The 21,005-nt window shown below is 40.0% G+C and overlaps 4 protein-coding genes across 5 annotated transcripts; 2 read left to right on the top strand and 2 right to left on the bottom strand.

Moving 5' to 3' along the window:
* Positions 1–340: 340 nt before the first annotated feature.
* LOC138621387 (kinesin-like protein KIF24) lies at positions 341–9,002 on the bottom strand. The gene is made up of 14 exons (XM_069699386.1): positions 8,986–9,002; positions 8,699–8,852; positions 7,740–8,612; positions 7,272–7,434; positions 7,037–7,134; positions 6,663–6,881; positions 6,236–6,323; positions 5,492–5,613; positions 5,237–5,342; positions 5,058–5,129; positions 4,832–4,941; positions 1,941–4,589; positions 1,657–1,750; positions 341–1,546 (listed from the first exon to the last, which is right to left on the bottom strand). The coding sequence occupies exons 2-14, from the start codon at positions 8,755–8,757 to the stop codon at positions 1,400–1,402; spliced, it is 4,800 nt and encodes a 1,599-aa protein (XP_069555487.1). The 5' UTR covers positions 8,758–8,852; positions 8,986–9,002; the 3' UTR covers positions 341–1,399.
* A 1,923-nt stretch (positions 9,003–10,925) lies between these two features.
* On the top strand, positions 10,926–12,997 carry LOC138621361 (Rieske domain-containing protein). The gene is made up of 4 exons (XM_069699349.1): positions 10,926–11,243; positions 11,669–11,887; positions 11,971–12,005; positions 12,219–12,997. Exons 2-4 carry the CDS (start codon positions 11,695–11,697, stop codon positions 12,507–12,509), a joined length of 519 nt encoding a protein of 172 aa, XP_069555450.1. The 5' UTR covers positions 10,926–11,243; positions 11,669–11,694; the 3' UTR covers positions 12,510–12,997.
* A 241-nt stretch (positions 12,998–13,238) lies between these two features.
* On the top strand, positions 13,239–16,879 carry gtf2h3 (general transcription factor IIH, polypeptide 3). Its single transcript, XM_069699383.1, has 13 exons — positions 13,239–13,452; positions 13,603–13,682; positions 13,775–13,881; positions 14,522–14,658; positions 14,856–14,918; positions 15,291–15,320; positions 15,413–15,441; positions 15,530–15,604; positions 15,712–15,765; positions 15,892–15,960; positions 16,061–16,196; positions 16,319–16,355; positions 16,462–16,879. Exons 1-13 carry the CDS (start codon positions 13,443–13,445, stop codon positions 16,529–16,531), a joined length of 897 nt encoding a protein of 298 aa, XP_069555484.1. The 5' UTR covers positions 13,239–13,442; the 3' UTR covers positions 16,532–16,879.
* A 4-nt stretch (positions 16,880–16,883) lies between these two features.
* psmd9 (proteasome 26S subunit, non-ATPase 9) lies at positions 16,884–20,374 on the bottom strand. Of its 2 annotated transcripts, none has more exons than XM_069699385.1 (6): positions 20,198–20,374; positions 19,985–20,081; positions 18,565–18,758; positions 18,341–18,442; positions 17,938–18,026; positions 16,884–17,675 (listed from the first exon to the last, which is right to left on the bottom strand). In XM_069699385.1, the coding sequence occupies exons 1-6, from the start codon at positions 20,321–20,323 to the stop codon at positions 17,648–17,650; spliced, it is 636 nt and encodes a 211-aa protein (XP_069555486.1). In that variant the 5' UTR covers positions 20,324–20,374; the 3' UTR covers positions 16,884–17,647. The 2 variants fall into 2 exon arrangements, with proteins under 2 accessions (XP_069555486.1, XP_069555485.1); XM_069699384.1 differs by having other exon boundaries at positions 19,985–20,084; positions 20,198–20,371.
* Between the last annotated feature and the right edge of the window lie 631 nt (positions 20,375–21,005).

Below are 21,005 nucleotides of genomic sequence, written 5' to 3'. Positions count from 1 at the left end.
CTCCCGTCTGGAACGGCACAGCGCCGACTCCTGAGATGAGCTCAGGTCTGAATGTGACGCTTCACTCTTTGTTTATAGAGGGGTTTAAAGGAAACATCTCAATCTTTTATTTAATGGTACAGTAATCCTCTGGTATTCGCACTGTGTTTAGGTAGACTAATTGTATGTTGGCCTACTTTAAGCTTTAACTTATATATATATATATATAGCTAGATGTGTACATTTCTTAGAGTAAAAAGAACACATTTGAGGGGGGGGTTGCACTCTGTTTGCACCGTCCTAAAATTATCATCAAATCACATGCTTTTAATATTAATATTTGACAACACATACAACAATGTTATCTACAAAATTTTATTCACTCTTTAACAGTTAAACTTCTGTTTCAGAAACCAAGGAGCCTCAATAACGCCGTTGAAAACTGAAAATTACCTTACAAATATCACAATATCTTATCACAAGAAAAAACTAATCTTACAGTCTTCACAATTTACTACTTGAAAAGGTTTCCATTTGCTTAGTAAACATATCTCACAACCTGAGTTAAAGAATAGTTTCTCAAAATATTAGTTGCATCTTTTGTTCTGCGTATCCTCATTCACAAGTCAGAGATTTAGCGAAGCACACAGTTAGACAGAATAACTAACAGGCTGGGCTGGTCTTTGATAGCATTAGACCATGGATGAAACTAAAAATTATGACTCAAACAGGAAAATTGAAACTCTTAATTAAGTTAAATACCAAGGCAATATCTCAAAGTGACAATGTGATCATTTCTGTAACTTTTTTCACAAGAAGAACTCAAGACTAGTAGCTTTTAAAGACCAAGCCAGACTTAAGCTGATGAAAAAATTATTCATCAGAAACTATAGGAGAAACTTATCACATCAAACTGGACATAACTTTGACATACAAGAAATAACTTCATTTCTAAAACATTTAAGTTTCTTAGTAATATATACATAGATGAACTTAATGAATTAAATTAGGATCCAAAGAACTAATCATGTTTGACTTTTAAAATGCACAGTGAGCATCTGAATCAGTATGTAATCAGAACACAAAAAACAAACAAACCTAACTATTATCAGAATGCATAAACATGGACATATGTTACCTGTTTGATTCTTCTATATATATTATTCTCATGGGAAAACACATTAAAGTTACTTGTATACATATCTCTTAATGTCATCCACACCAAGTGATATTTGTCCAGAGCCTAATGAACTCATAAAGGTCACTTTAACATGAAAAAACGTGTAATATTACTGTAGCAGAGTCATACTGTTTGTGTTGTCAGTGATAACATATTACGCACCAATAGCTTGCCATGACTACAATTTGTTCTATGTAAAAAAAAAAAATGCACATACTCCTGCTACTTAACTTATTTAATTCAAGTAACTGGATCATGCTTATCTTCTTGGGGGGGGTTAGACTGAAGGTGCCTCAGATATTGCTGGAGCTGAGCTCTCATGCTGTGTACACACCAAGCCTTTCTCTCCATGATCTCCTCAAGCTTGTGGACATAATCCCCAAATATCTATAAAACAGACAGACAAGAATGTGTTATCACTTTGAAATGCATGATTTACAAAAAGAAAGGTAGAGGACTGAAATAAACAAACAACTTTGGTTGGGATTCATTCTGACCATATCAGGTTGCTGACACAGAAGCTTTCCCTCCTTATCGCATAAAGCTTCCATCTCTTTTAGCTGCTCCCAATGGGCCTCGACAATGCACCACCTAAAGTTAGATTGGTTTATAGGGTTAGAAAAAAATATATATATTTTACTCAAACCAATACCCTGTAGTTTATGATTACTCCATTATTCTTACAACAAATTAGTACTATTATCATTTGGGAACCAGATTTTTCAACAGCACTTATTTTGGATTGGTATTTTACAAAAATAGTGAGTATTCTGGTACTCACTTAGCATGGTCCAAGTCGTTCAGGGTAAACAGATGGATTGTGGGTAGAATTTGGTCATCACTAATGCTTTCCTGACCATTTGACTCTGCAGGATTTTTTTTGGGGGGTGGCATTTTCGAGTCGCTGGAATGGTTCCAGTGTACTGCGTAACATCGGCTTGGCACTGCATTCAACGGGCCCGGGACGTTTTCTGACTGTGCTCTTGCAATGGAACGTGAACGTGTTTTGTTCTCATCGTGTGCGTATTCCTTTAGGATTTCTGTGGCATTTGTCATTAGATTACGCAAACTGGGTGAACTAGTGTGGCCATGGTGCTGCACAGAGGGTGACATGATGGAGGTTTGCACAGAAGCACATGTAGAGGGTTTTGGTGAAGATGCCGAGGCCTTGTTGCCAACAGCTGGTTTAGTTTTGGGTTTATGACTGTCCTCTTGGTCCTGTAGAGAGCCTTGCATAACCTCAGGAATATGAAGTTTGTTCCTTCCTGGATGAACGCTGTGATTAGTAGCTCTCATAGTATCAGAGGTGGTGGGCTGGTGGGTCTTTGCTTGTGGCAGCTCCAAACAAGACAGGCGAAGTTCTACATCTTCATCCTCTAAAACTTTCCCCACCATCTCTGCACATGTGAGACACACTTTTCTCTCTTCCCATCTGTCTTTCTCAAGCGGACAGAGTGAGGTGTTGCTGTTTTCCCCTTGGAGGAACGAGGCTGTGGCAGCTTGTTGGTCCACTTGAAGGAGGGAGATGCTGAGTGGGTCCATGATGTTGCTATGAGAATCTGCTGAAGTCTCATCTTGAGGTAAAGGTGACATTTTAGCTTTAATGTCTGAATGGCTGTGTACCTGAGTGTAAGGTGGATTTTCAGGTAGTTTCTTGAGGGGTTCAACGGGTACTTTAAATCCAATCTGTGTGATGGAAGTTGTGAGAGGTAATGTAGTGGACTGAGCATGTGACAGTTGTCTTCCACTGGCATTAACAGCAGCAGACAATAGTTTCTTCCCTGTATGGCTGTTTGATGGCAGTGTCTCAGAGGTATTTTTCAATGGTAGAGGCAGAATGTTGGCATTACATTTAACATGTTTCAATTCAAGAGAGACATTGCCAAGTTTGTCTGTAGTCAGGAATGCTTTGGTTCGTTTGCAGGTTGGCGAGAGGGGTCGCTCAGCAGGAGCTTTCAGAAGCGCTGAATCAAAAGAAGGGTAGCTGAAGAGACTGTTGCTGTGGGCAGACGCTAAACCATCAGCTGCTCCTCCCTGCTCAGCACTCCACACTCCATCAGCTGCGCTATCTGAGGCATCTAGTCCTTCCACAGATAATTCCCTTCTGTTTTTTGAATCACAGCTGTAAGACAACTGTGCCTCTACATTTGCTGGAATTGCCCTTGTCATCCTATTTGCTGGCTCTGTCTCCTTTGCTGCCATCCAAGCCCATCTCCTCTCCCCCGCTTCCATCCCAGTCGGCCGGCTATCGTCTCTCCTGACGCTTGCTTCACCCGTCGCATCCACCGACCTCCTCTCACTTTCAGCCCTTTCTTGTTCAAATCTTGCCTCTGTCCTTTCCAAAGACACCCTCCAGTCTTCACCAACACAACCACAGTCACCACTCGTATCCGTGTTATCACTGTAGACTACAGAGGATTCAGTTTGTAAGTGAATCTCACCACTGGGATGAGGCTGCTTTCCTCTATTACCATCAGCCCTGATCTCAACCCTGGCTTTGCATGCATCTAAAACATCTACCAAACTGTGATACATATGGGCAGAAGCTGATAGGCGAGAGGAGTGTTGAAGAGATGATGGAGAAACAGAAGAAGAGAGAGAATCCTGAGTAGAGGTGGATAAAGATGGACATGTAGAAGTTGAGGAGAGATGGAAAGATGAAGAACTCGATGAAGGGATAAACTGCTGCAGCTGTTCATGATAACTTTTCAGATGCCTCTCCCTCTCCTTATTCCTTTCATCGGCCTTTTGGAAATCTCTTTCCCTTTCTACTTCACTACTCTTGTCTCTCCTGGTTTCCACTTGTCTGCGTAATTCTATCCATTGTCTCTCCTCCGTTCTCTCCTCTTTCAAAATGCGCTGTGGGTTATCTTTTTCCATGTGGTAGAATCCAGGTTCCCTTACGGTAAAAGATGAATTACCCTCATTAGCTACTCCATGTTTTTGCGATTCCCACAAGTGAAGCTGCTGGTCTACTGGTTGTCCCAACAACAGTCCTGCTCTGACGCTTTGCTCACTCACGGAGTGAAAGCCAGGACTTCCATCAGTTTCATTTTCTATGCTCTTGCCTTCCCTTTCACCTGCTTCATTACTCCCATGTCTCTTATTACCCATCCTCAGCCAACCTCTAACAGGTGTAACATGTTCAAGTCCAATCCCTTTTCTGTCCCTTGCGTTGGTTTCCTCTCCACATTTGCTGTTCTTTGGTGTCGAGCAGAGAATTGCCCCCCCTATGGGTGACCTGTTGGTAGGAGTGGTGGGACCAAAAGTCTCACTTTGTCTCTCTAACTTTGGTCTTTTAGGGGGACTTTTCCCTCGGGTGCCAACACTCCTGCTTCTGCTGTTGTTGGTCAGGCTATGCTTGGTAGAGGGCACTGTCTTGCCTCTTCTTCGTCCTCTTGGTCCGCTTTGTCCCTTCAACTCCTTCACCCTTTACAAAATGAAGTATACATAAAATCTCAAATAGTGGACAGGGATTAATGCCACCATAACCCCGGACATCATGAAATGGGAGCAAAAAAAAAAAAAAAAAAAAAAAAATCCCTAAATCATATTGTATTAAATAGGAGGAATGAGGGCTCTGAACTGATATTCAATAAATATTTCAAGCAACAAATCAAATATATAACCTCCTCCCATTATACCTTCTCACAACACTCACAAAACACTTACCGATTGGCATATCTCAGTGTATTAAGTGTGTGTTCTGTTGCCGTGTGACCAGGTGAAATATTGGCAATCATGCATGTCATTGAGTCACCAACAAACGAGTCTTTCAAAACCTAGAATGAGAATGAAGTCATTCAATATGAAAACACAGGGGTGTCGTTGATGAAACAAGAAAATTGGCCAGGATATTAATGCAAACTTGTATCATTAGTTACACGGGTCTTACTACCTGAGTAAGTTTGCTTTGTCTGAAAGGTGTATGCGCTTGCTCTTTATCAAGGGACCGGATACACTCTTTAAGCTGAGAAAAACACAAACAAACTGTCAATGGGAAAGACCATACTTTCACAAATATCTTTGACTTTAGGGGATCTCATAAGTGTATATGAAAGTGTCTGTATAACTTACAGCCAACAGACTCTGGTTAATCTCAGCTCCCTCCATACGACTCTGCCTGTCTGGTTCTTTGGCGTCTGAGGCCCTCTCACTTCCTGCCAGATCCACAAACCACATCCTACACACAAACACACCCACTTCTTATTTCAGTCATTTTACTCCAATAACTCTAGTATCGCTTCCGGGAGAAAAAAACATAGCTGTCACGAAGTGTGTACACCATAAGCCTAAAATTAATTTAAAAAAACCACATCCGTTGTAACTCACCTGCCTACAGTGCGCTGGTTTGGATCTCTCAGCTGAATCTGAAGCAAGGCATGGGAACGAGAGGAAAGTGGATTCACGCCACTCATCCCCTGTGTGCGCTCTTCTGTACCCTGAGAAATCACCTTTGTAAAAGCAACAAAAAAAATTCAGGAGAAGGAAGAGAAAGAAGAGAAAGGCAAGAGATTGATATCTAAAATAAAATTGTCAAATAGATTGTGGTAGTCACTACTTCAAACTTATAAAATTCCTAGAATTACTCTCGTTGGCGATATGTAAGTATTTAAGGTCTGCTGGTGTATTGGTGAGGATGTTAGTACACAATCAGATGACTTGAGGTGCTAGAAAGAGATGATGATTTGGACTTAAAATACAAAAACAAACTTAAGTCAGATATGCAAGACAAGCTCTCATTCAATCATAGTGCCAGGAAATTTGGCGGGGGGGAATGGTTAAGATGCATCCACACAGCAGCTACATCTATGATTCGATCATAGCTGCATGTCATACCCCTCTCCCGGCACTGTCCTACTGAATATTAAAAAAAAGAGGGATTTTGCCTTTATTATGAATTTAGCTATTTAGATTGTCAACCATACTATTTTTCTCTTTGTTTTAATGGTAGAGCTCTCATTTTAGAATCAAAGTCTTTGTCTTATTGTGTTCAAATGGTTTGGGTGCTAATCAGAACCCCAGCTCTGGACAACATAGCATGGACATGGTGCAGTTTTTAAAGAAGGGACGAACCTCAAGCAGCGAGCTCACAGAGTCCACTCTGACATCCCGCAGTCCTGAAATGTGAACCACTTTCTGTCCATCCTCCCTGGCAAATAGCCTTCAGAAGCAAGAAAGAAAGAAAATTAAGGTTTAACTAAAACTCCAAATATGAAGTAGAAAGGACAAACTGCTTCTTGTATGATAATGTTATAGAAACACAAATGATCCACATATTTGATCAAATTCAGGATATAAACAGGCCTATTGTCACACTAATGTACAACTGATGAATTAATGACAAATATTTCAATACTTGAAACCAGATTCATCAGGGTTTTTTTTTTTTTTTTAATCATTTGCTATCTGGTCATCTTCGTCTCCTTCTTTAGTGTGCAAGCTCCACCTCACAAATTCGTACGCTCTTCTAACACAACCCTAACAAGACACAAACACAAACCTTTTCCTGTGGTCCAAGAGGTCATACAGCTGACCACAGTAGATCTCAAAGAAACTGACATACACCAGCAGGGATGAGTATGTGTGTGCAGTGGACAGGTGAGCAAAAATGTCCCGAACTGCCAGAGCATACAACCCTGGTCTCCCGGGAGATGAACCCAGCATGGTGTGAGTCTTCCCTGCACCTGTTTGGCCATATGCAAAGCAGGTGGCCTTACCTCTGTGGACACACACAACACAAATATAAACGTATGGGAAGCACAGAGTAGCAAAACATGTGCTTCAAACTCTAAAACTGAATCATTTGGACTGAAAAGATGGTATGGTGACAAAATATATACCTCCACAAATACCATCACATCAATGCTAACATACCCATTGAGCATGTGCTGCACCAGAGGATATGCTGTTCTTTGATACACCTCCTCATTGGAGCTCTCCTCCCCAAAGACATGGTCAAAGTAGAACCTGTGCTGTGGGGACAAAAAAGCAAGGGGCAAAGTCAGAAATAAACAAAAAGAAGCCTAATGATTTTACAAGGTGACCTTCAGCATCCACCTGAGTAACAATACAATGATTTGTCATTTTCTCCTCCATTTAAAACATCTACCTGTAGTATGTATTGTGTGAGATCCACAGCTTCTTTGCTTTCATGGACAATCACACACTCCCCACCCGGAGTAGTCACAACATCTGCCTCCCTTCTTTTGTGCTCTGTATGCGTCAGAGGTCTTTTCCTCACACACACACTAATCCGCTGCTCCCCTGCTTTTCTGGTACACACACACACATAAATCACGGCCACAATTAAGACGATCATGTCCAAAGGAAACAATACTCATATGAAAATTTTATGTAAACGTCCTCATCTAAAAAAGACAGTCATAAAGAGCATGTAAATTATTTAAAAACTATTTCTTCAATGTAAGTATTGTGGCTTTTGAATACTTTATATATATTTTTTAAATGCATTTTATGTTCAATAAATGTGAATAACTTACTGTGGTCATCCCCGAGATATATGACATTTGCAGATAGGAAGCTAGCAGTGAGGACGATACAAACCACTGACACTCACTTTTTGTTTGGAGCAGGAGGAGAACTCAGTGGTAGTCCGTAGTTGTAGCCAGCTTCTCTCTTTGCTTCATAAACAGGTGTCTGCTTAACCATGCGTCCAATACCCCCATTACTGCCCATATCAGTACAGAGATTTTGCTTCCTAGAGATTCCTTTTCTGTTTTTGCATCCAAATGGTTTGTTGTTAAATGTCCCTGATGCCACTGTTGCAGGACTGGGTTTGGGAAAGGATACACACTTTGATGACAATATGGTGTCAGAGTTGTACAGAGAAATCCCTCCTGTGATCTCTGGCTTGATGTTTTCTACTTTATAACGATCAGAAAGGTAACTACGAAAACACGGCTTGTACTTCTTGTTCCCCTGGCAACCACATACCATGGCACTCCTACTATCAAGCTGCACAGGTTTGCCTGATCCATTTCCCTGGACTGACTCATCATTTCTATTCAAATTTGCATAAACATGAGCAGTGTCTACAGGACAAGAAAAAAGCCTCTGATGATGATCAATGGTTTCATTACTGAAATCAAGACGTCTGCGAACGCACGATGGTTTGGTAAAAGTGGTTTCATTAAGCCTACTCAAAGCAGCTCCATTTTCATCCTCGTCAGCACTGACATCTTCATCAGGATTTCCACAGACATCATGACTAAAGCTACTATCCTCTACAGCATGGTGTTCATCCCCTCCATCAACATCATAATCGTCACCATCGTCATATCCAAGGCTCTCCAGGTCAAGAGTTTTGACCAGCTGGACCAGATGGAAGAGCCGAGTCCTGTCCACCATAGTACAGATTCCCAGGAGGGGGTAGGCCTCCATGCTCAGCGTTAAAAGGTGGGCTGCACGACAAACACCCGCTGAGATGAACCTGAAGGACAGGAAAGAGGCGGACAAATAATCTTATAAGAGAATACAGAGTGAGTGTGAGTTTAGATGTCCATTGAGTGTGCTTACCTTGCATAGTGACGATGTAGCTCAACTGCTCTCAGACACTCATACAGGCAAAGAGTCATGTCCTCCCTTAAAGTTGGTTACTTTACTCAACCAACTCTGGATAAAGCAGACATGTCACTTTAGTCACTGTCAGTTGGTCACAAAAAGCAAAGACCTGCAAAAGAAATCAGAGCACAACTAGAGTAATTCTGTGATTAAAGTCTAAACTTACACAGAAAATCACTCAAAACAACTACGAACTGCAGACACAAAACTTTTTCCAAAACAGTGTGTTGCTGCTGTTTTACCTCCCCCTGTGATGTCTATCAGATAATAATGCTCACGAGTTAGTCGCCGTGTCATTACTACCACCCTGCTCTGTCGTGGCGGTAAGCAAAGCATGGGACGGTGGTACGATGGTGAAATCTGACACGAGGTCAGGATGCAGCCAGGGCAGCACTGTGCAGCCGTCACACATTTCTGTATAGTAGTAAATATGATAAATATAGCAGGCATGGTCAAGCAACTGTTGGCTTCTACAGCAGGTTTGCCAGCAGCTGCAATAGCCCTGCCATACGGCATGAGTGAAATCCGCTTTATGTGCATACACAAGTTAAAAGTGTTTTTCATACCTGTGCTAATGAAATACTGCTTCACATCACGACAGAGCAACAGAGTTACGGGTCCCTATTTCCTCAAGGCAGAGCCAAAGTCCTTACAGTAATGTAATGTTGGGATTTCATGCGCTGCCTCAGCAATTTATATTTATGTCTGCATAGCATAAAGTAAAAAGGAAGTGTGACGTTGACACCTGTCTAAGTGTTGTTAGAACCAAACCACACCCCAAAAATAAAGGAAAAGTTGTCATGCTTTTTTTGATATTGACAAAAACTGTGCTTAGCTTGCAAATAGTTTCATGTACAAATTGGCTAACTGTAAGAACAATACGTTTTTCACAAAAAAATCTGCAGAAAACTTACCAGACCCCCTCCTGACTTTTTTTTTTTTTTTTTTTTTTAGCAGCAGAAAATGACTCGAGCAAGTTCAACTGACAAATCTTTCACAAAGTTGATAGCTTGAGTGGCGTCACTATTTCCGTACACAGCTTGGGTCTCCATGACGACGAAGACGGTTGAAGAAGCACGTGAGAGGATACGGGTACCGGCTCCTGGTCGGGCAGGTTTTTCTGAGAGGGAGAAATGTTATCGGACGTAGATGCACAATTTAAGGAGGACAACCGGTCAAATTACGCCCAGTTCAGCATGAAACAGGGGGATAATCCGTCAGAGGGCTTAATGCTCACCAGCATTAAGACAAAAAGCCTTCTCAGACTAAACCATTAAGACGTTTACCCCCGTTGGCTCTACAGCAGCACGGAGAGCTGAGAAGACCAATGCTGGGTTTATTAATGATGTCACAGAGATTGTTATTGATATCACCCGGGTTCATTTAAACAATCTAGCTATATTGTATGGAGCATGGTGTTGATTTGATCCGAACATTATGATTAAATACCATTGTAAATTGGCAATTTGGTTTAGCCCCTGATGTTGTGCTAAATTGATAGATAATTTCCATAATTGCACGTGTAACAGATTTATTTGAATTTGATTATCTACAAGCCATGTTTTTTTTTTTTTCAAGAAATCCAATTTTATCCTTCATATCGGCCTAATCCATCATACAGTATGCCCATATTGGCAGGCTGCGTTATAAACTATATGTATTGTCTATGTAGTGGTGAATGCATGAATACTTTGTGTAAACTTTGCACATAGTCTGTTTGCAATATAATATTTTTCAACATTGGGGCCACAGAAAGACATCTTTACATTATTCAGAAACACGTCGGTGTTAGACGAGTACGTCGCGGTGGCCCAAAGGAAGAGATGGTTATTATGCAATAGGCAAGCACCCTACTGGACTCTGTAATGGACCATAACTGTCAAACATGTAGCCTATTGATTGATAGGTTGCAACAAAGAAGGGAATTATTATCAGAACAAGGATGAAGACAAGTTTGCTTGGAAAAACCTCATATAAGCTACTCAGTCTTCTTGTTTATTATTTTAGAGTAAGAGGAATAATGGGGAGAATTTAGTTTTTTTTTTTTTTTTTTAATTTCCTTTCCTCCCCATATACTAATCCACACTCCAGTCAAGTAGGTGGAGCCACACTGGGGGTAGAAGGCAAATCCGTTCCGTGTTTCTCTGGGGACAACTTTGGATGTAACACATAACAATGGCTCTTCCTCAAACACAGCAGACCCGTGGCTTTCTTTACACTTCTATGGTGTCCATAATTATGTTTTGATTGTATTTGAATCTATTCCTTCTCTTAGTTAATGTCCAAATGATTTAGCAGGGCTGTTTGAGATTGATAAATAATCGCATTCATGTGTATAATTTTAGCTGGATAAATCACATGTCTCACCCCGGACATGTGGCCTAATTAGCATCTCCAGTTGGCATTTGGAAGATCCCGTGAGAAATGCTGCCATGGCAACCAGCTACGGAACTTAAGAGGTGACAATCGGAGTCACAGATGCGACTCGACGACATAAAAGGTGGGTTATTGTAATATTTAGATTGAGAATTAATGAGTAAGTGCCTAATTAAAGAGGAATTATCCGCCATTAATAAATCATAATGTGTTTCCCCCTGTGTCTGGACCAGACACAAAGATAAAATGATGATCAGTTGGGAGTGAAAAATTCACACATAGCAAATACCTTACTGTATATGTTTTGATTGTATTTGAATCTATTCCTTCTCTTAGTTAATGTTGTATTGTAGATTCAATTTTTAAAAAGCCACGTGGAATGAGGAAGTTGCTGGAAATGAGCACACATGGACAAACACAATGTATGTTATGGGTCTTGACAGTAGTGTGAATTAAGTCTACGAGGTCTGCATAAACCAGCAGTTTACTCTCCTGTCAGGTCAAAAGGTAAACATTACTTTAAAAAAATATAATCTTATTCAACACCAGGAAATCTGCTGTAAGAAGTGCTCCGAATGTTCTCCTCCGAGGAGACGACTGAGACTTCCTCCTCTTCCTCGTCTCCCCCGCCGTCCGCCTGCCACTTCTTTGGAAAGAGGGAGGACATTGTGAAGGCTGGGCGTGTGACCAAGCTGGTGAATGGATGCAGAGAGGTGCTGGTCCTGCACCACCAGGGGCAGCTTCATGCGATGGACATGCGCTGCTACCGTAAGCTCAGACTGTGTGGGTCGACATAATGTACATGTTTGAAACACTGCTGTGTGTAATGACACTTGTTATTTCACTGACAGATGCAGGTGGTGCGTTACAGTATGGAGACATAGAGGTGAGTTTTGTCTGAATATTGGAATAAGTTTCATAAAAACATATCAGGCACTATTTGACACACAATCCCTGTAAAGAGTCATGTACATTTCTAATACTTAAACCTATCTATGAAATAGTTGATTAATAGTGTGTTTTTTTTGTAACACTATCTTTCCAGCTGCTATTATTATGTCCTTTTTCTCCTACCACCGTCATGCTGTTTCCCCATTAGGTGTTTAATGGGAGTCTGTGCATCGTGTGTCCGTGGCACAAGTACAAAATCACACTAGCAGAAGGGGAGGGGCTTTACCAAGCAGTGGTCGATCCCACAGCCAAACCCCTGATGACTCACTGGCGCTCCAAGGGTGTCAAACAGAGGATTCATAAGGTCACTGAGATCAACGGGGATGTGTATGTGACGCTGAACAACTCCAGCAAGGCCATCGAGTCAGACGCCTACCAGACAGAGAGATACAGGACTGTCTCACTCCAAGCCCAGCCAAAACCCAAACCCAGGAACTAGACAGATGCACAAGGACTCTTTGATTATACAACCAAAATTACCCCCCGATGCTTCAGGGACAATTCAGGAAGCACGGTTTGTCTTGTACTGGGAAACATTCCTTTCAAGAATCTTTGTGTTTTTAAATAATAACTGAAATAAAGATGGAAAAAAAAAAAAGGAAGAAGAAGATGTTATTATGTGTTTGTGATCCTAAAAGCTAATAAGATAGAAATGAGTCAGTCTAGGGAAAAGGATGAAAACCTGTCAAAAGATGTCCTAAAATGTTTCAGGACAGTTATTGGACAATATTATACAATATTGGACAGCTGTTAAAGGATGTTGTTTCAATGTGGATTTCAAGCTACTTCAGTTGTGCCTGGTGAGAAACTTTTGTTCTGTCTGGACAGACTGTTTGGTGTTTTGACTCCTGCTCTCACACACTCTGATTTTGTTGTTGAAAGATCTGAATATTTTGTTTCCTAGTTCATAAACTCATAAATTGTTTACATTGTTGTGTTGCTACTTCTGGTTCCGTAAAAGATTTGAATGCGTCACCTGATCTAAATGGGTGTGGGTGTGCAGTGGCTATAAAGTGAACTTACGCAAAAATATAACAAATAAAAACAAAATAAGTGAACTTAGGCCAGAGCATTGATAGGCGCTGGGTGGCAGCAGTGCGCTAAACGGTCTCATGAGAAGCTCAATGATTAGAAGTAGAAGGAGATGTAGACGGTCGCATTCTGATGACGCACACAGACGTCATCGGTGTGGTGTGTAACAGAAGAGAGTGGCTATATTTTCCTAAATGTTTAGTTTTTACTAAATTATTCATGGTCAGAATATCCAGACTTTAAAACGCTCCCGATTCTGTGGACGCCGTGTAAACTTTCAGATCAAAGATGGAAGCTAACAGAAGATAAAGCTCCAGTCTGAAACACGTATCTTCTCGTGATGGCATCAGGTAAGTTTTTTTTTTTTTTTCGCCTTTTGCTGATTTTGTGCCATGTGTTATTTTTGAAGTTTGCATGTGTTTATTTTATACACTTGAAGATTTTTGTGGGAGGGAATTTTGAGCTGTGCGATACTGAAATTGCTTCAAAATGTTCTGCAGAGGAGGAAATCAACCTGCTGGTCATCGTCGTGGATGTAAACCCGATATGGTGGGGACAGCAAGCTCAACGTGGGCCAGAGGTATTACCATTATGTGGGATATTATTCTGACTGTGTTGTTTTAAACGTGGCTGATGCCAAACTGCACCCACTGTCCTCTTGCGTGTGCCCAGTTCACCCTTTCCAAGTGTCTGGACGCAGTCATGGTGATGGGAAACTCCCACATGGCCATGACCAGGACAAACAGGCTGGCTGTCATCGCCAGCCACTGTCAAGACAGGTAACTTTACAGAACCGTCTACAGTGGGGAAAAACAGTAAGGACATTTAAAGTATAATTTATTATCTTAAAAATGTCCAGGGATGACACACGCCATTCAAAACCGGTGACGGAGGAAGTATTTAGATCCTTCACTTTAAGTAAAATAGCACCAATACAGCAATATAAAAATACCCTATTACAAGTAAAAGTCCTGCGTGAAAAAAATCCGACATCAAAACCGTTAAGTATTGGCAGCAAAATGTAGTTGAAGTATGACCGTAAACAAACCTAATAGTGTTTAAGTTATTTATAACTAACTCCACCATGACTCACTACAATAGTAAAATGCTATTTACACATCAGTGTAGGTAACCTTTTAGTGCATCAGTATTAGTTTCTACCGAAGTCACATAAATGCAATTATTTATTACTTACAGGCCATTTTTCTGCAAAAGCAGTAATCACACTTTTGGTACTTTTAAGTGCTGTTTTTGCCCATACTTGTTCAATCTTAGTAACATTTTAAAAGCAGAATTTTTACTTGTAATGGAATATTTTCACAGTGTTTCAGTGGTACATGTCCGCCACCAGTTTTACTTTCCAGGACTGAAGTGCCGTCAATGCTTATATGCATTTGTCTCCCACTTACTTTCTTTTAGCCACTTCCTGTATCCCAGTAAGAACTGGAGAAACGGGGATGGGGAGGATGCATCCTCCAGTGGGGATGGAAAATATGAACTCCTATCTGTCGCCAATAACCTTATCGTTGAAGAGATCAGGAATGTCATGTCAAAAAGTAAGTACAAGTCTGATTTTGTGAAGGTGAAATTAAGATGAAATACATACAGCAGGTTGATTTAAAGCAAAACAGCTGGTTACTGTCTTTGCTATCACTGCATTGTCTTTATAGCTCTATTTTCCAGTGTTTAGTGAAGCCATACAAAGTTGGTGACACCTTAAAATGTACCTTGTGACTTACTTTTGTGGTTACAGCTGAGGTGAGGGGAAATTCAACTGATACTTTGTTGGCTGGATCTCTCGCCAAAGCGCTTTGCTGTATCCTTTCAATGAAAAACTGTTTGCAGTTGTATCATCTATTAGCTAAGAAAAAGTCAAACATAACATTAATGAATCACTGCACTGAAGGTATAAGGAGCCTATGAAATAAAGAAGTGTAAGTGCAGGTAAAGGCATGTGTTGTTGTTGTTGAAAAATGTTGTGCTCAGTGTGTTCACAGCATGCTCATACTGTTTGTGCTGAAGGGTATAGGTGGTGTTTCAATCTGTTCACTGTTTGCTTGGCGATTACTTTGCTGGTCTAGTTTACAAGTAATGACTACCGATTGTTTGTCATCTTTTTTTCACTTAATGAAGTAATGACTGGCAGCTGAACTCTTTTCCAAATTTTCCTTAAACCATTAATATCCAGATATTCATAGGGTTTCAAAAGAGCTGGAAGGTAATCCTTTATTAATATAAACTTAATAAAGCCCTTCATTGAATTTCTGTTTTCTTTTAGAAACCTAACATGTTTTTCTTATCCTTTTTTAGTTGGACAAGAGATTAAATCAAGAATATTGGTAAGCCCCAAGTGGTCTAACATCACGAGTATTTGAGTTTTCTTCACCTGACTTTGAATGCAGCCTCTGTATTCTCTGTTCTGGACAGGTGATAAAAGCAGCCGAGGACTGCGCCCTCCAGTACATGAACTTCATGAACGTGATTTTTGCTGCCCAAAAGCAGGTAAAGTCAAAAGACCTCACTTGTGTTTTACTACTTGTTTCCCATAAGTAAGTATATTTATTTAATAGATTTTTTAAAAATCACAATATTTCTGTGTTTCATAACAGAGCATCCTGATAGATGCCTGTGTGTTAGACTCAGACTCGGGTCTCCTGCAGCAGGTATGTTTTCATTGCTTTGTTAGGACAATCTTAGTGTTGAAAATATAGTATATCAATATCATCAGTGTATGCCAGTGTATATAGCATATACCCAGTTTTTTGGTTTACTTTAAGCCTATTTTTTAGGCTTGTGATATTACCGGAGGATTGTACCTGAAGATACCACAGAAAGTTGCCCTGGCACAGTATCTTTTGGTGAGAGTGCAGTACAGGTGACACATTTCTGAGAACAGCTTTATCTCCTTTAAAATGCAAAGACAGTTGTTTTGTGTGGATGGTGGTGTTTTCTGAACAGTGGGTGTTCCTGCCTGACTCGGAGCAGCGTTCGCAGCTGGTGCTGCCGCCACCTGCACACGTGGACTACAGAGCTGCGTGTTTCTGCCATCGAAACCTCATTGAAATTGGTTATGTGTGCTCAGTCTGTCTGTCAAGTGAGTGTGACTTCCAGTGAAAGAAACAAATGCATGACAACTATCTTTATATATGACTGGAAAAGGCTGCAAATGTTTTTATGGTGGCACTCTCTTATCTTTTTTTGTTGTTGTTTTTTTAGTATTCTGCAACTTCAGCCCCATTTGTACAACATGCGAGTGAGTTTTTCTTTTCTTTTTTAAGAGTTAAATCTTGACGCTGAGCAGCATTGGCAGTACATCTGACATTATGTAATACAATTTCATTTCATTGTTTTCTTTTTAGGACTGCCTTCAAAATCCAACTACCACAAATGGTCAAGCCCAAAAAGAAGAAACTCAAGCAACCCATGTGATTTTTTTTTCTCCACTTTAATAGAGTGAATTTTGTTTCCTTTTGTAATATTAAAATTTGTATTATATTGGTAGGTTTAGATTTGTAACAAACTTCAGTGACATTCTGGAAAAACCTTTGAGGGAGTGGGGCCACTTGAACATGTCTTTACACGTCAAGGAACTCTGATACTTTAGTGTTCAGAAGTCTTTTAATATTTTGTTCATATTGACAGAAACAGCCTACATTTAAAAGGACTCACTGCTTTTGGAAAAACAAATTAACTTTTGACATTTTGGTGATGCCAATTTTCATGTAATAAAAACACATTATTTACAAATAATAAACAAAGAAATGTTTGCCACATCGATGTGTTGAGGTGGAAATATTTTACTGAATGAGTACAGCAAATTGTGTTTCACAGCAAACAGGTGAAGAAGGTGTATTAAATCTAAACACTTGACAGATTCAATCCAAATCTTAAATTACATGTGTAAAAAAACATGGTAATTATTTATGATCTTATAAAGATCCCCTGATTTATTCTTACATAATATCTGACGGGCCATCTTTTCCCTAAAAGTAGAAAATAAGACTTTATTGATTGATGATGGCAGCAAAGTTAATCAGTTTTGTTCTCAGTCAGTTTTTCAGAATCTGTTCCTCACTTCAGATCACTGCAAGTTATCTCAACAACTACTCCAGATGTTCAAAGATTTTATCATTAATATCTTCCATTAACCCCACAAGTTTCAAGCCAAAACAACCAGATGCGCATAAGATAGAGATTAATGAAACGGGCTTAAAACTGATATTTGCACAGAGCAACTATGCTCCTGAAAGTGCTACTCTTTGATCAAGTAGAAATCAAATCAAAGTAGTTTAAGGTAGCTGTGTTTATTCAGCTCTTAATTAGTAAACTCAGCTTGACCTTTGACAACATACTTTCATATAGCCCATTCTGAAGACTGCGCTTGTATGAAGAAAAAAGGTAGAAGTCACATTAAGATGTTGAAAAAAAATAAATCCAAATTGATGGTACCTTCTGCAGTATAGAAATGTCAGGTTGAAAGCACTCTAAGGAACAAAAGCAGAGTAAGGAGTTCCAAAACCAAAAACCTGCACAAAGTCATGGGGATTATCGCTGGACTGGAACAATGTTGCATCTGAAAAAATAAAGACACGGCTTGTAACAGACATGGACAACTTCATACAAATAGAAAGCTATTTAAATTATGAGTCATACCTATTTAGTGAGTATTTTAGTTCCATCACAACATGGAAAAGTGGAACACACTCTAGTAAACATTTGCTTTTCAGCACTTTTGTTCTTGCTGGCTTTTTTTGTTTCTAAATATCAGCTATTCTACTCGACTCTCAGTTTGTGCCAACCCAAACACATGATTGTGTTTTCAATTGTGCACTCACCCCAGCAGACCTCTGCCAGACCACCGCTGTGGAGTCAGGCTCATCTGAACTTTCTGGCCAACCCGGATCACTGTGACACGTAGTGGTTTCTGTAGTGGAACATGACATTGCAGTTTACACTCTGGAAAATAAGTGTGCTCAGCAAAATTTAATTTATACCCACTGTCAAAGCCACATAAGGTTGGAAAGTATAAAGCAGATCTAATACAATCAGAGGACCTTCCTCTGTGTAGTTGTAATAAAATATAAAGTTAAACCGAGTTGAAATGTAACAGAAATCTCCAGATTACACAACAAGCTGCATCCTCAATAAAACTACCACAATGAAATTAAACTGATGCATAATAAACAATGAAATGTGATTTATTTTTCATAAAAGATGTGGATTACACCTGTAACTTACCCCTTCACTATGTTGTACCACAGACGCAATGTTCTGGAGGTTCTGAAAGTTCTCAGTGTTCACAGAACCGAATTCAATGACTTCATCACCAAGTCTGAGCCCCTTTAAAAAGAAACAACCAACCACTATGACCACAGGAACAAAAGCACAGTCACAGTCTCAACTGTACACAGTTGTGATGCTTTGTCTGAAACAACTACAAAAGCATAGTTCACGTCACTCACAGCTCCCGAGGCAGGCGAGCCTTCTGTCACAGCATCCACCCGTGCAAAAGGAGGAGGCAGGCTGACCTGCAGCTCCATCGACTCCTCCTGGACTTCTGACTCATCCTGTTCCCGCTTGGCTTTCTCTCGAGCATGCAGCTTGTGCAGGGCTTCTTCTATCTCCACCATGATGGCTTTGTGATCGTTCTGCAGGCCTGAAAGACATCATTGAGGCTTTGCCTTTAAAACAACAGAGAACTGAACTTATAACAGTTTATATAGCAGATAATGAAGGAGTAGTGTGAAGTAAAATACAGAAAAGTAGTGTACTTTATAAGCTTTTCCCCTTTGTTTTTTTATTTAAAATCTAAAGTAATTCAAACTAACTTCACCTGCAGCAGCTACAACTGTAACATTATGCTTTTGTCTATTTTAAGTAAGTGTCAATTAAACATCTTTAAGATTTTGGACTGTTGATTGGTTAAAACATGACATGTCATGAGTCAACTTTGGCTCTGTCGGCTTGTCAAGGAAATCGTTTTCTACATTTTACAGTTTATGCAAAGAATTGATAAATTGATGAAAAGAATTAGCAGTTTAAGTAAAAGTGAAAATATTAGTTGCAGACTCATTGATATATTGACAAGTGTGTATATATATATATATATATATATCAGCTGGTATTTTTAATGGTGAAGCCAAGATCTGACCAATTGTGAAACGGGCAATCTGTCATGTATTTTTCTGACAGTAAGTTAAAAGACCAGTGTGTAAGAGTCACGAGAATCTGTTGGGTATATTATCAATCATTATTTTATAATTAGTGTAAAACCACCTGAAACTACAAATCATTGTTTTTGTTACCAGAGAATGAAACCCTCTACATCTGAGTAGGAAAGTGGTGGTGAATTTCTTTTTTTTTTTTTTTTCAGTTTGGCTGGGTAAAGCTCATTACTCTTCATGAGGAAAGTATTACCTGATTGGCCAGTGAATTCATTTCAAATGTCCCAAATCCTGATAACCCTAACCTTAATGCTCCCAAAACATAACAACCAATCATCACTGTATGCAGGCCCAGCAAAGGTGTGACTTTCCCATTTCAACCTGGAAAAAATAAATAAATCTAGCGAGCCGGTATGTGGCTAACTGATCTGTACCTGACACCCAATTTGTCTAAAACAGCAGAACACGCATGGCACGTGTGGAAAATATCAGGGGCTGGTTTTGGTTTCAGTAACAGAAATGCATCCCAATGCTACTACACAGCAGGAATGAGAAAGTGATCTACAATCACTAAACATCATACAATGACAATCTACTTATTCTGTGATGGTCACGACTTCACTACTTGACCATAAGAGACTTTCGCATTACGTTCACAGTTACCCAAAAGTGCCCTGCTATCCACGAAAGAAACAGAAACAAACACACTGCCGCTTACATGAAATATTGTGCCTTGCCGTCCTGATCTGGTGTACATTAACATCTGCTCGTGGGTAACCCTCAACGTCAACCAAGGGACCTTCAACTCCGACACCCTGCTGTGAACAACACAAGTAAACAAAGACATAATTTGCCACATGTATTGATAAATACTTGCAGTGTAGACTTAGCGCTGTGCTGCTTAGAACTCCTCGTCCGACAGCTGACTTACGTCTTGTAAGACGTCGTAGTAAGCTTGTATCTGCTCTTCAATTTCATCTTTCTTCTTAATAAGGAGTTTTACATCGTCCATTGTTATTTCCGAGTTTCCAGAACTGCTTTCTCCTGTCATCTTCATGGCTGACGCGAAGCTTGTAGCGGAACTCGGACCTGTGACGGCACTTCCGGTGGCCCCCCCCCCTCGTTCTTCTTCTTCTTCTTGTCATTTATCGCAGTGTAAAAGCGCTTTACCGCCCCCAAGTGAAGCGGTGGGGTCACGAAGGAATTCACATCTCGTGTACAAGACCGTCACAATGAATATTATTCAAGGTGTTATTATTCATTGCTGCAGAGCACAAAAACATTTAATTAGCATAAAGTCCTTACATTTACACACTTCAGTTTTCCCTTTACAGACCAATGTTTTCACTGACCAACCAAGCACTTCTTTTCTGATAAACACATCACGTACATATGCGTTAACGCATAAACACGTCACGTGCACACAAGGCTAGGAAATTATGAAACAGATTTAGCTAGGGTGCACTGATGAGACTAAATCAAGCCTCGCTTTACTCTTATTATCCTGAATTTTCTCTGCTTTTGTGAAACAGTCCCAGACAAAATCATTACTTATTTCCAAAAGTCAACACAACACCAAAACTCACATTACAGGTAGTTTCCAGTGTGACCATCAGAATCAGTTCAGCTCTGGATTGACTATTAACCCACCGGCTCTCTTAATATTCAAAGGTTACTATGACCTATACCTGTTGACAAAGTGTTATGCAAAATCAAAAAGCTTTCCAATTTATCCAAGG

Source organism: Brachyistius frenatus, unplaced genomic scaffold (assembly GCF_029030835.1).
Source record: "Brachyistius frenatus isolate BFR_SWC_R1_liver_20210118 unplaced genomic scaffold, ASM2903083v1 Contig_30, whole genome shotgun sequence".
NCBI lineage: Eukaryota > Metazoa > Chordata > Actinopteri > Embiotocidae > Brachyistius > Brachyistius frenatus.
This window is presented reverse-complemented; position numbering and strand designations above follow the sequence as displayed.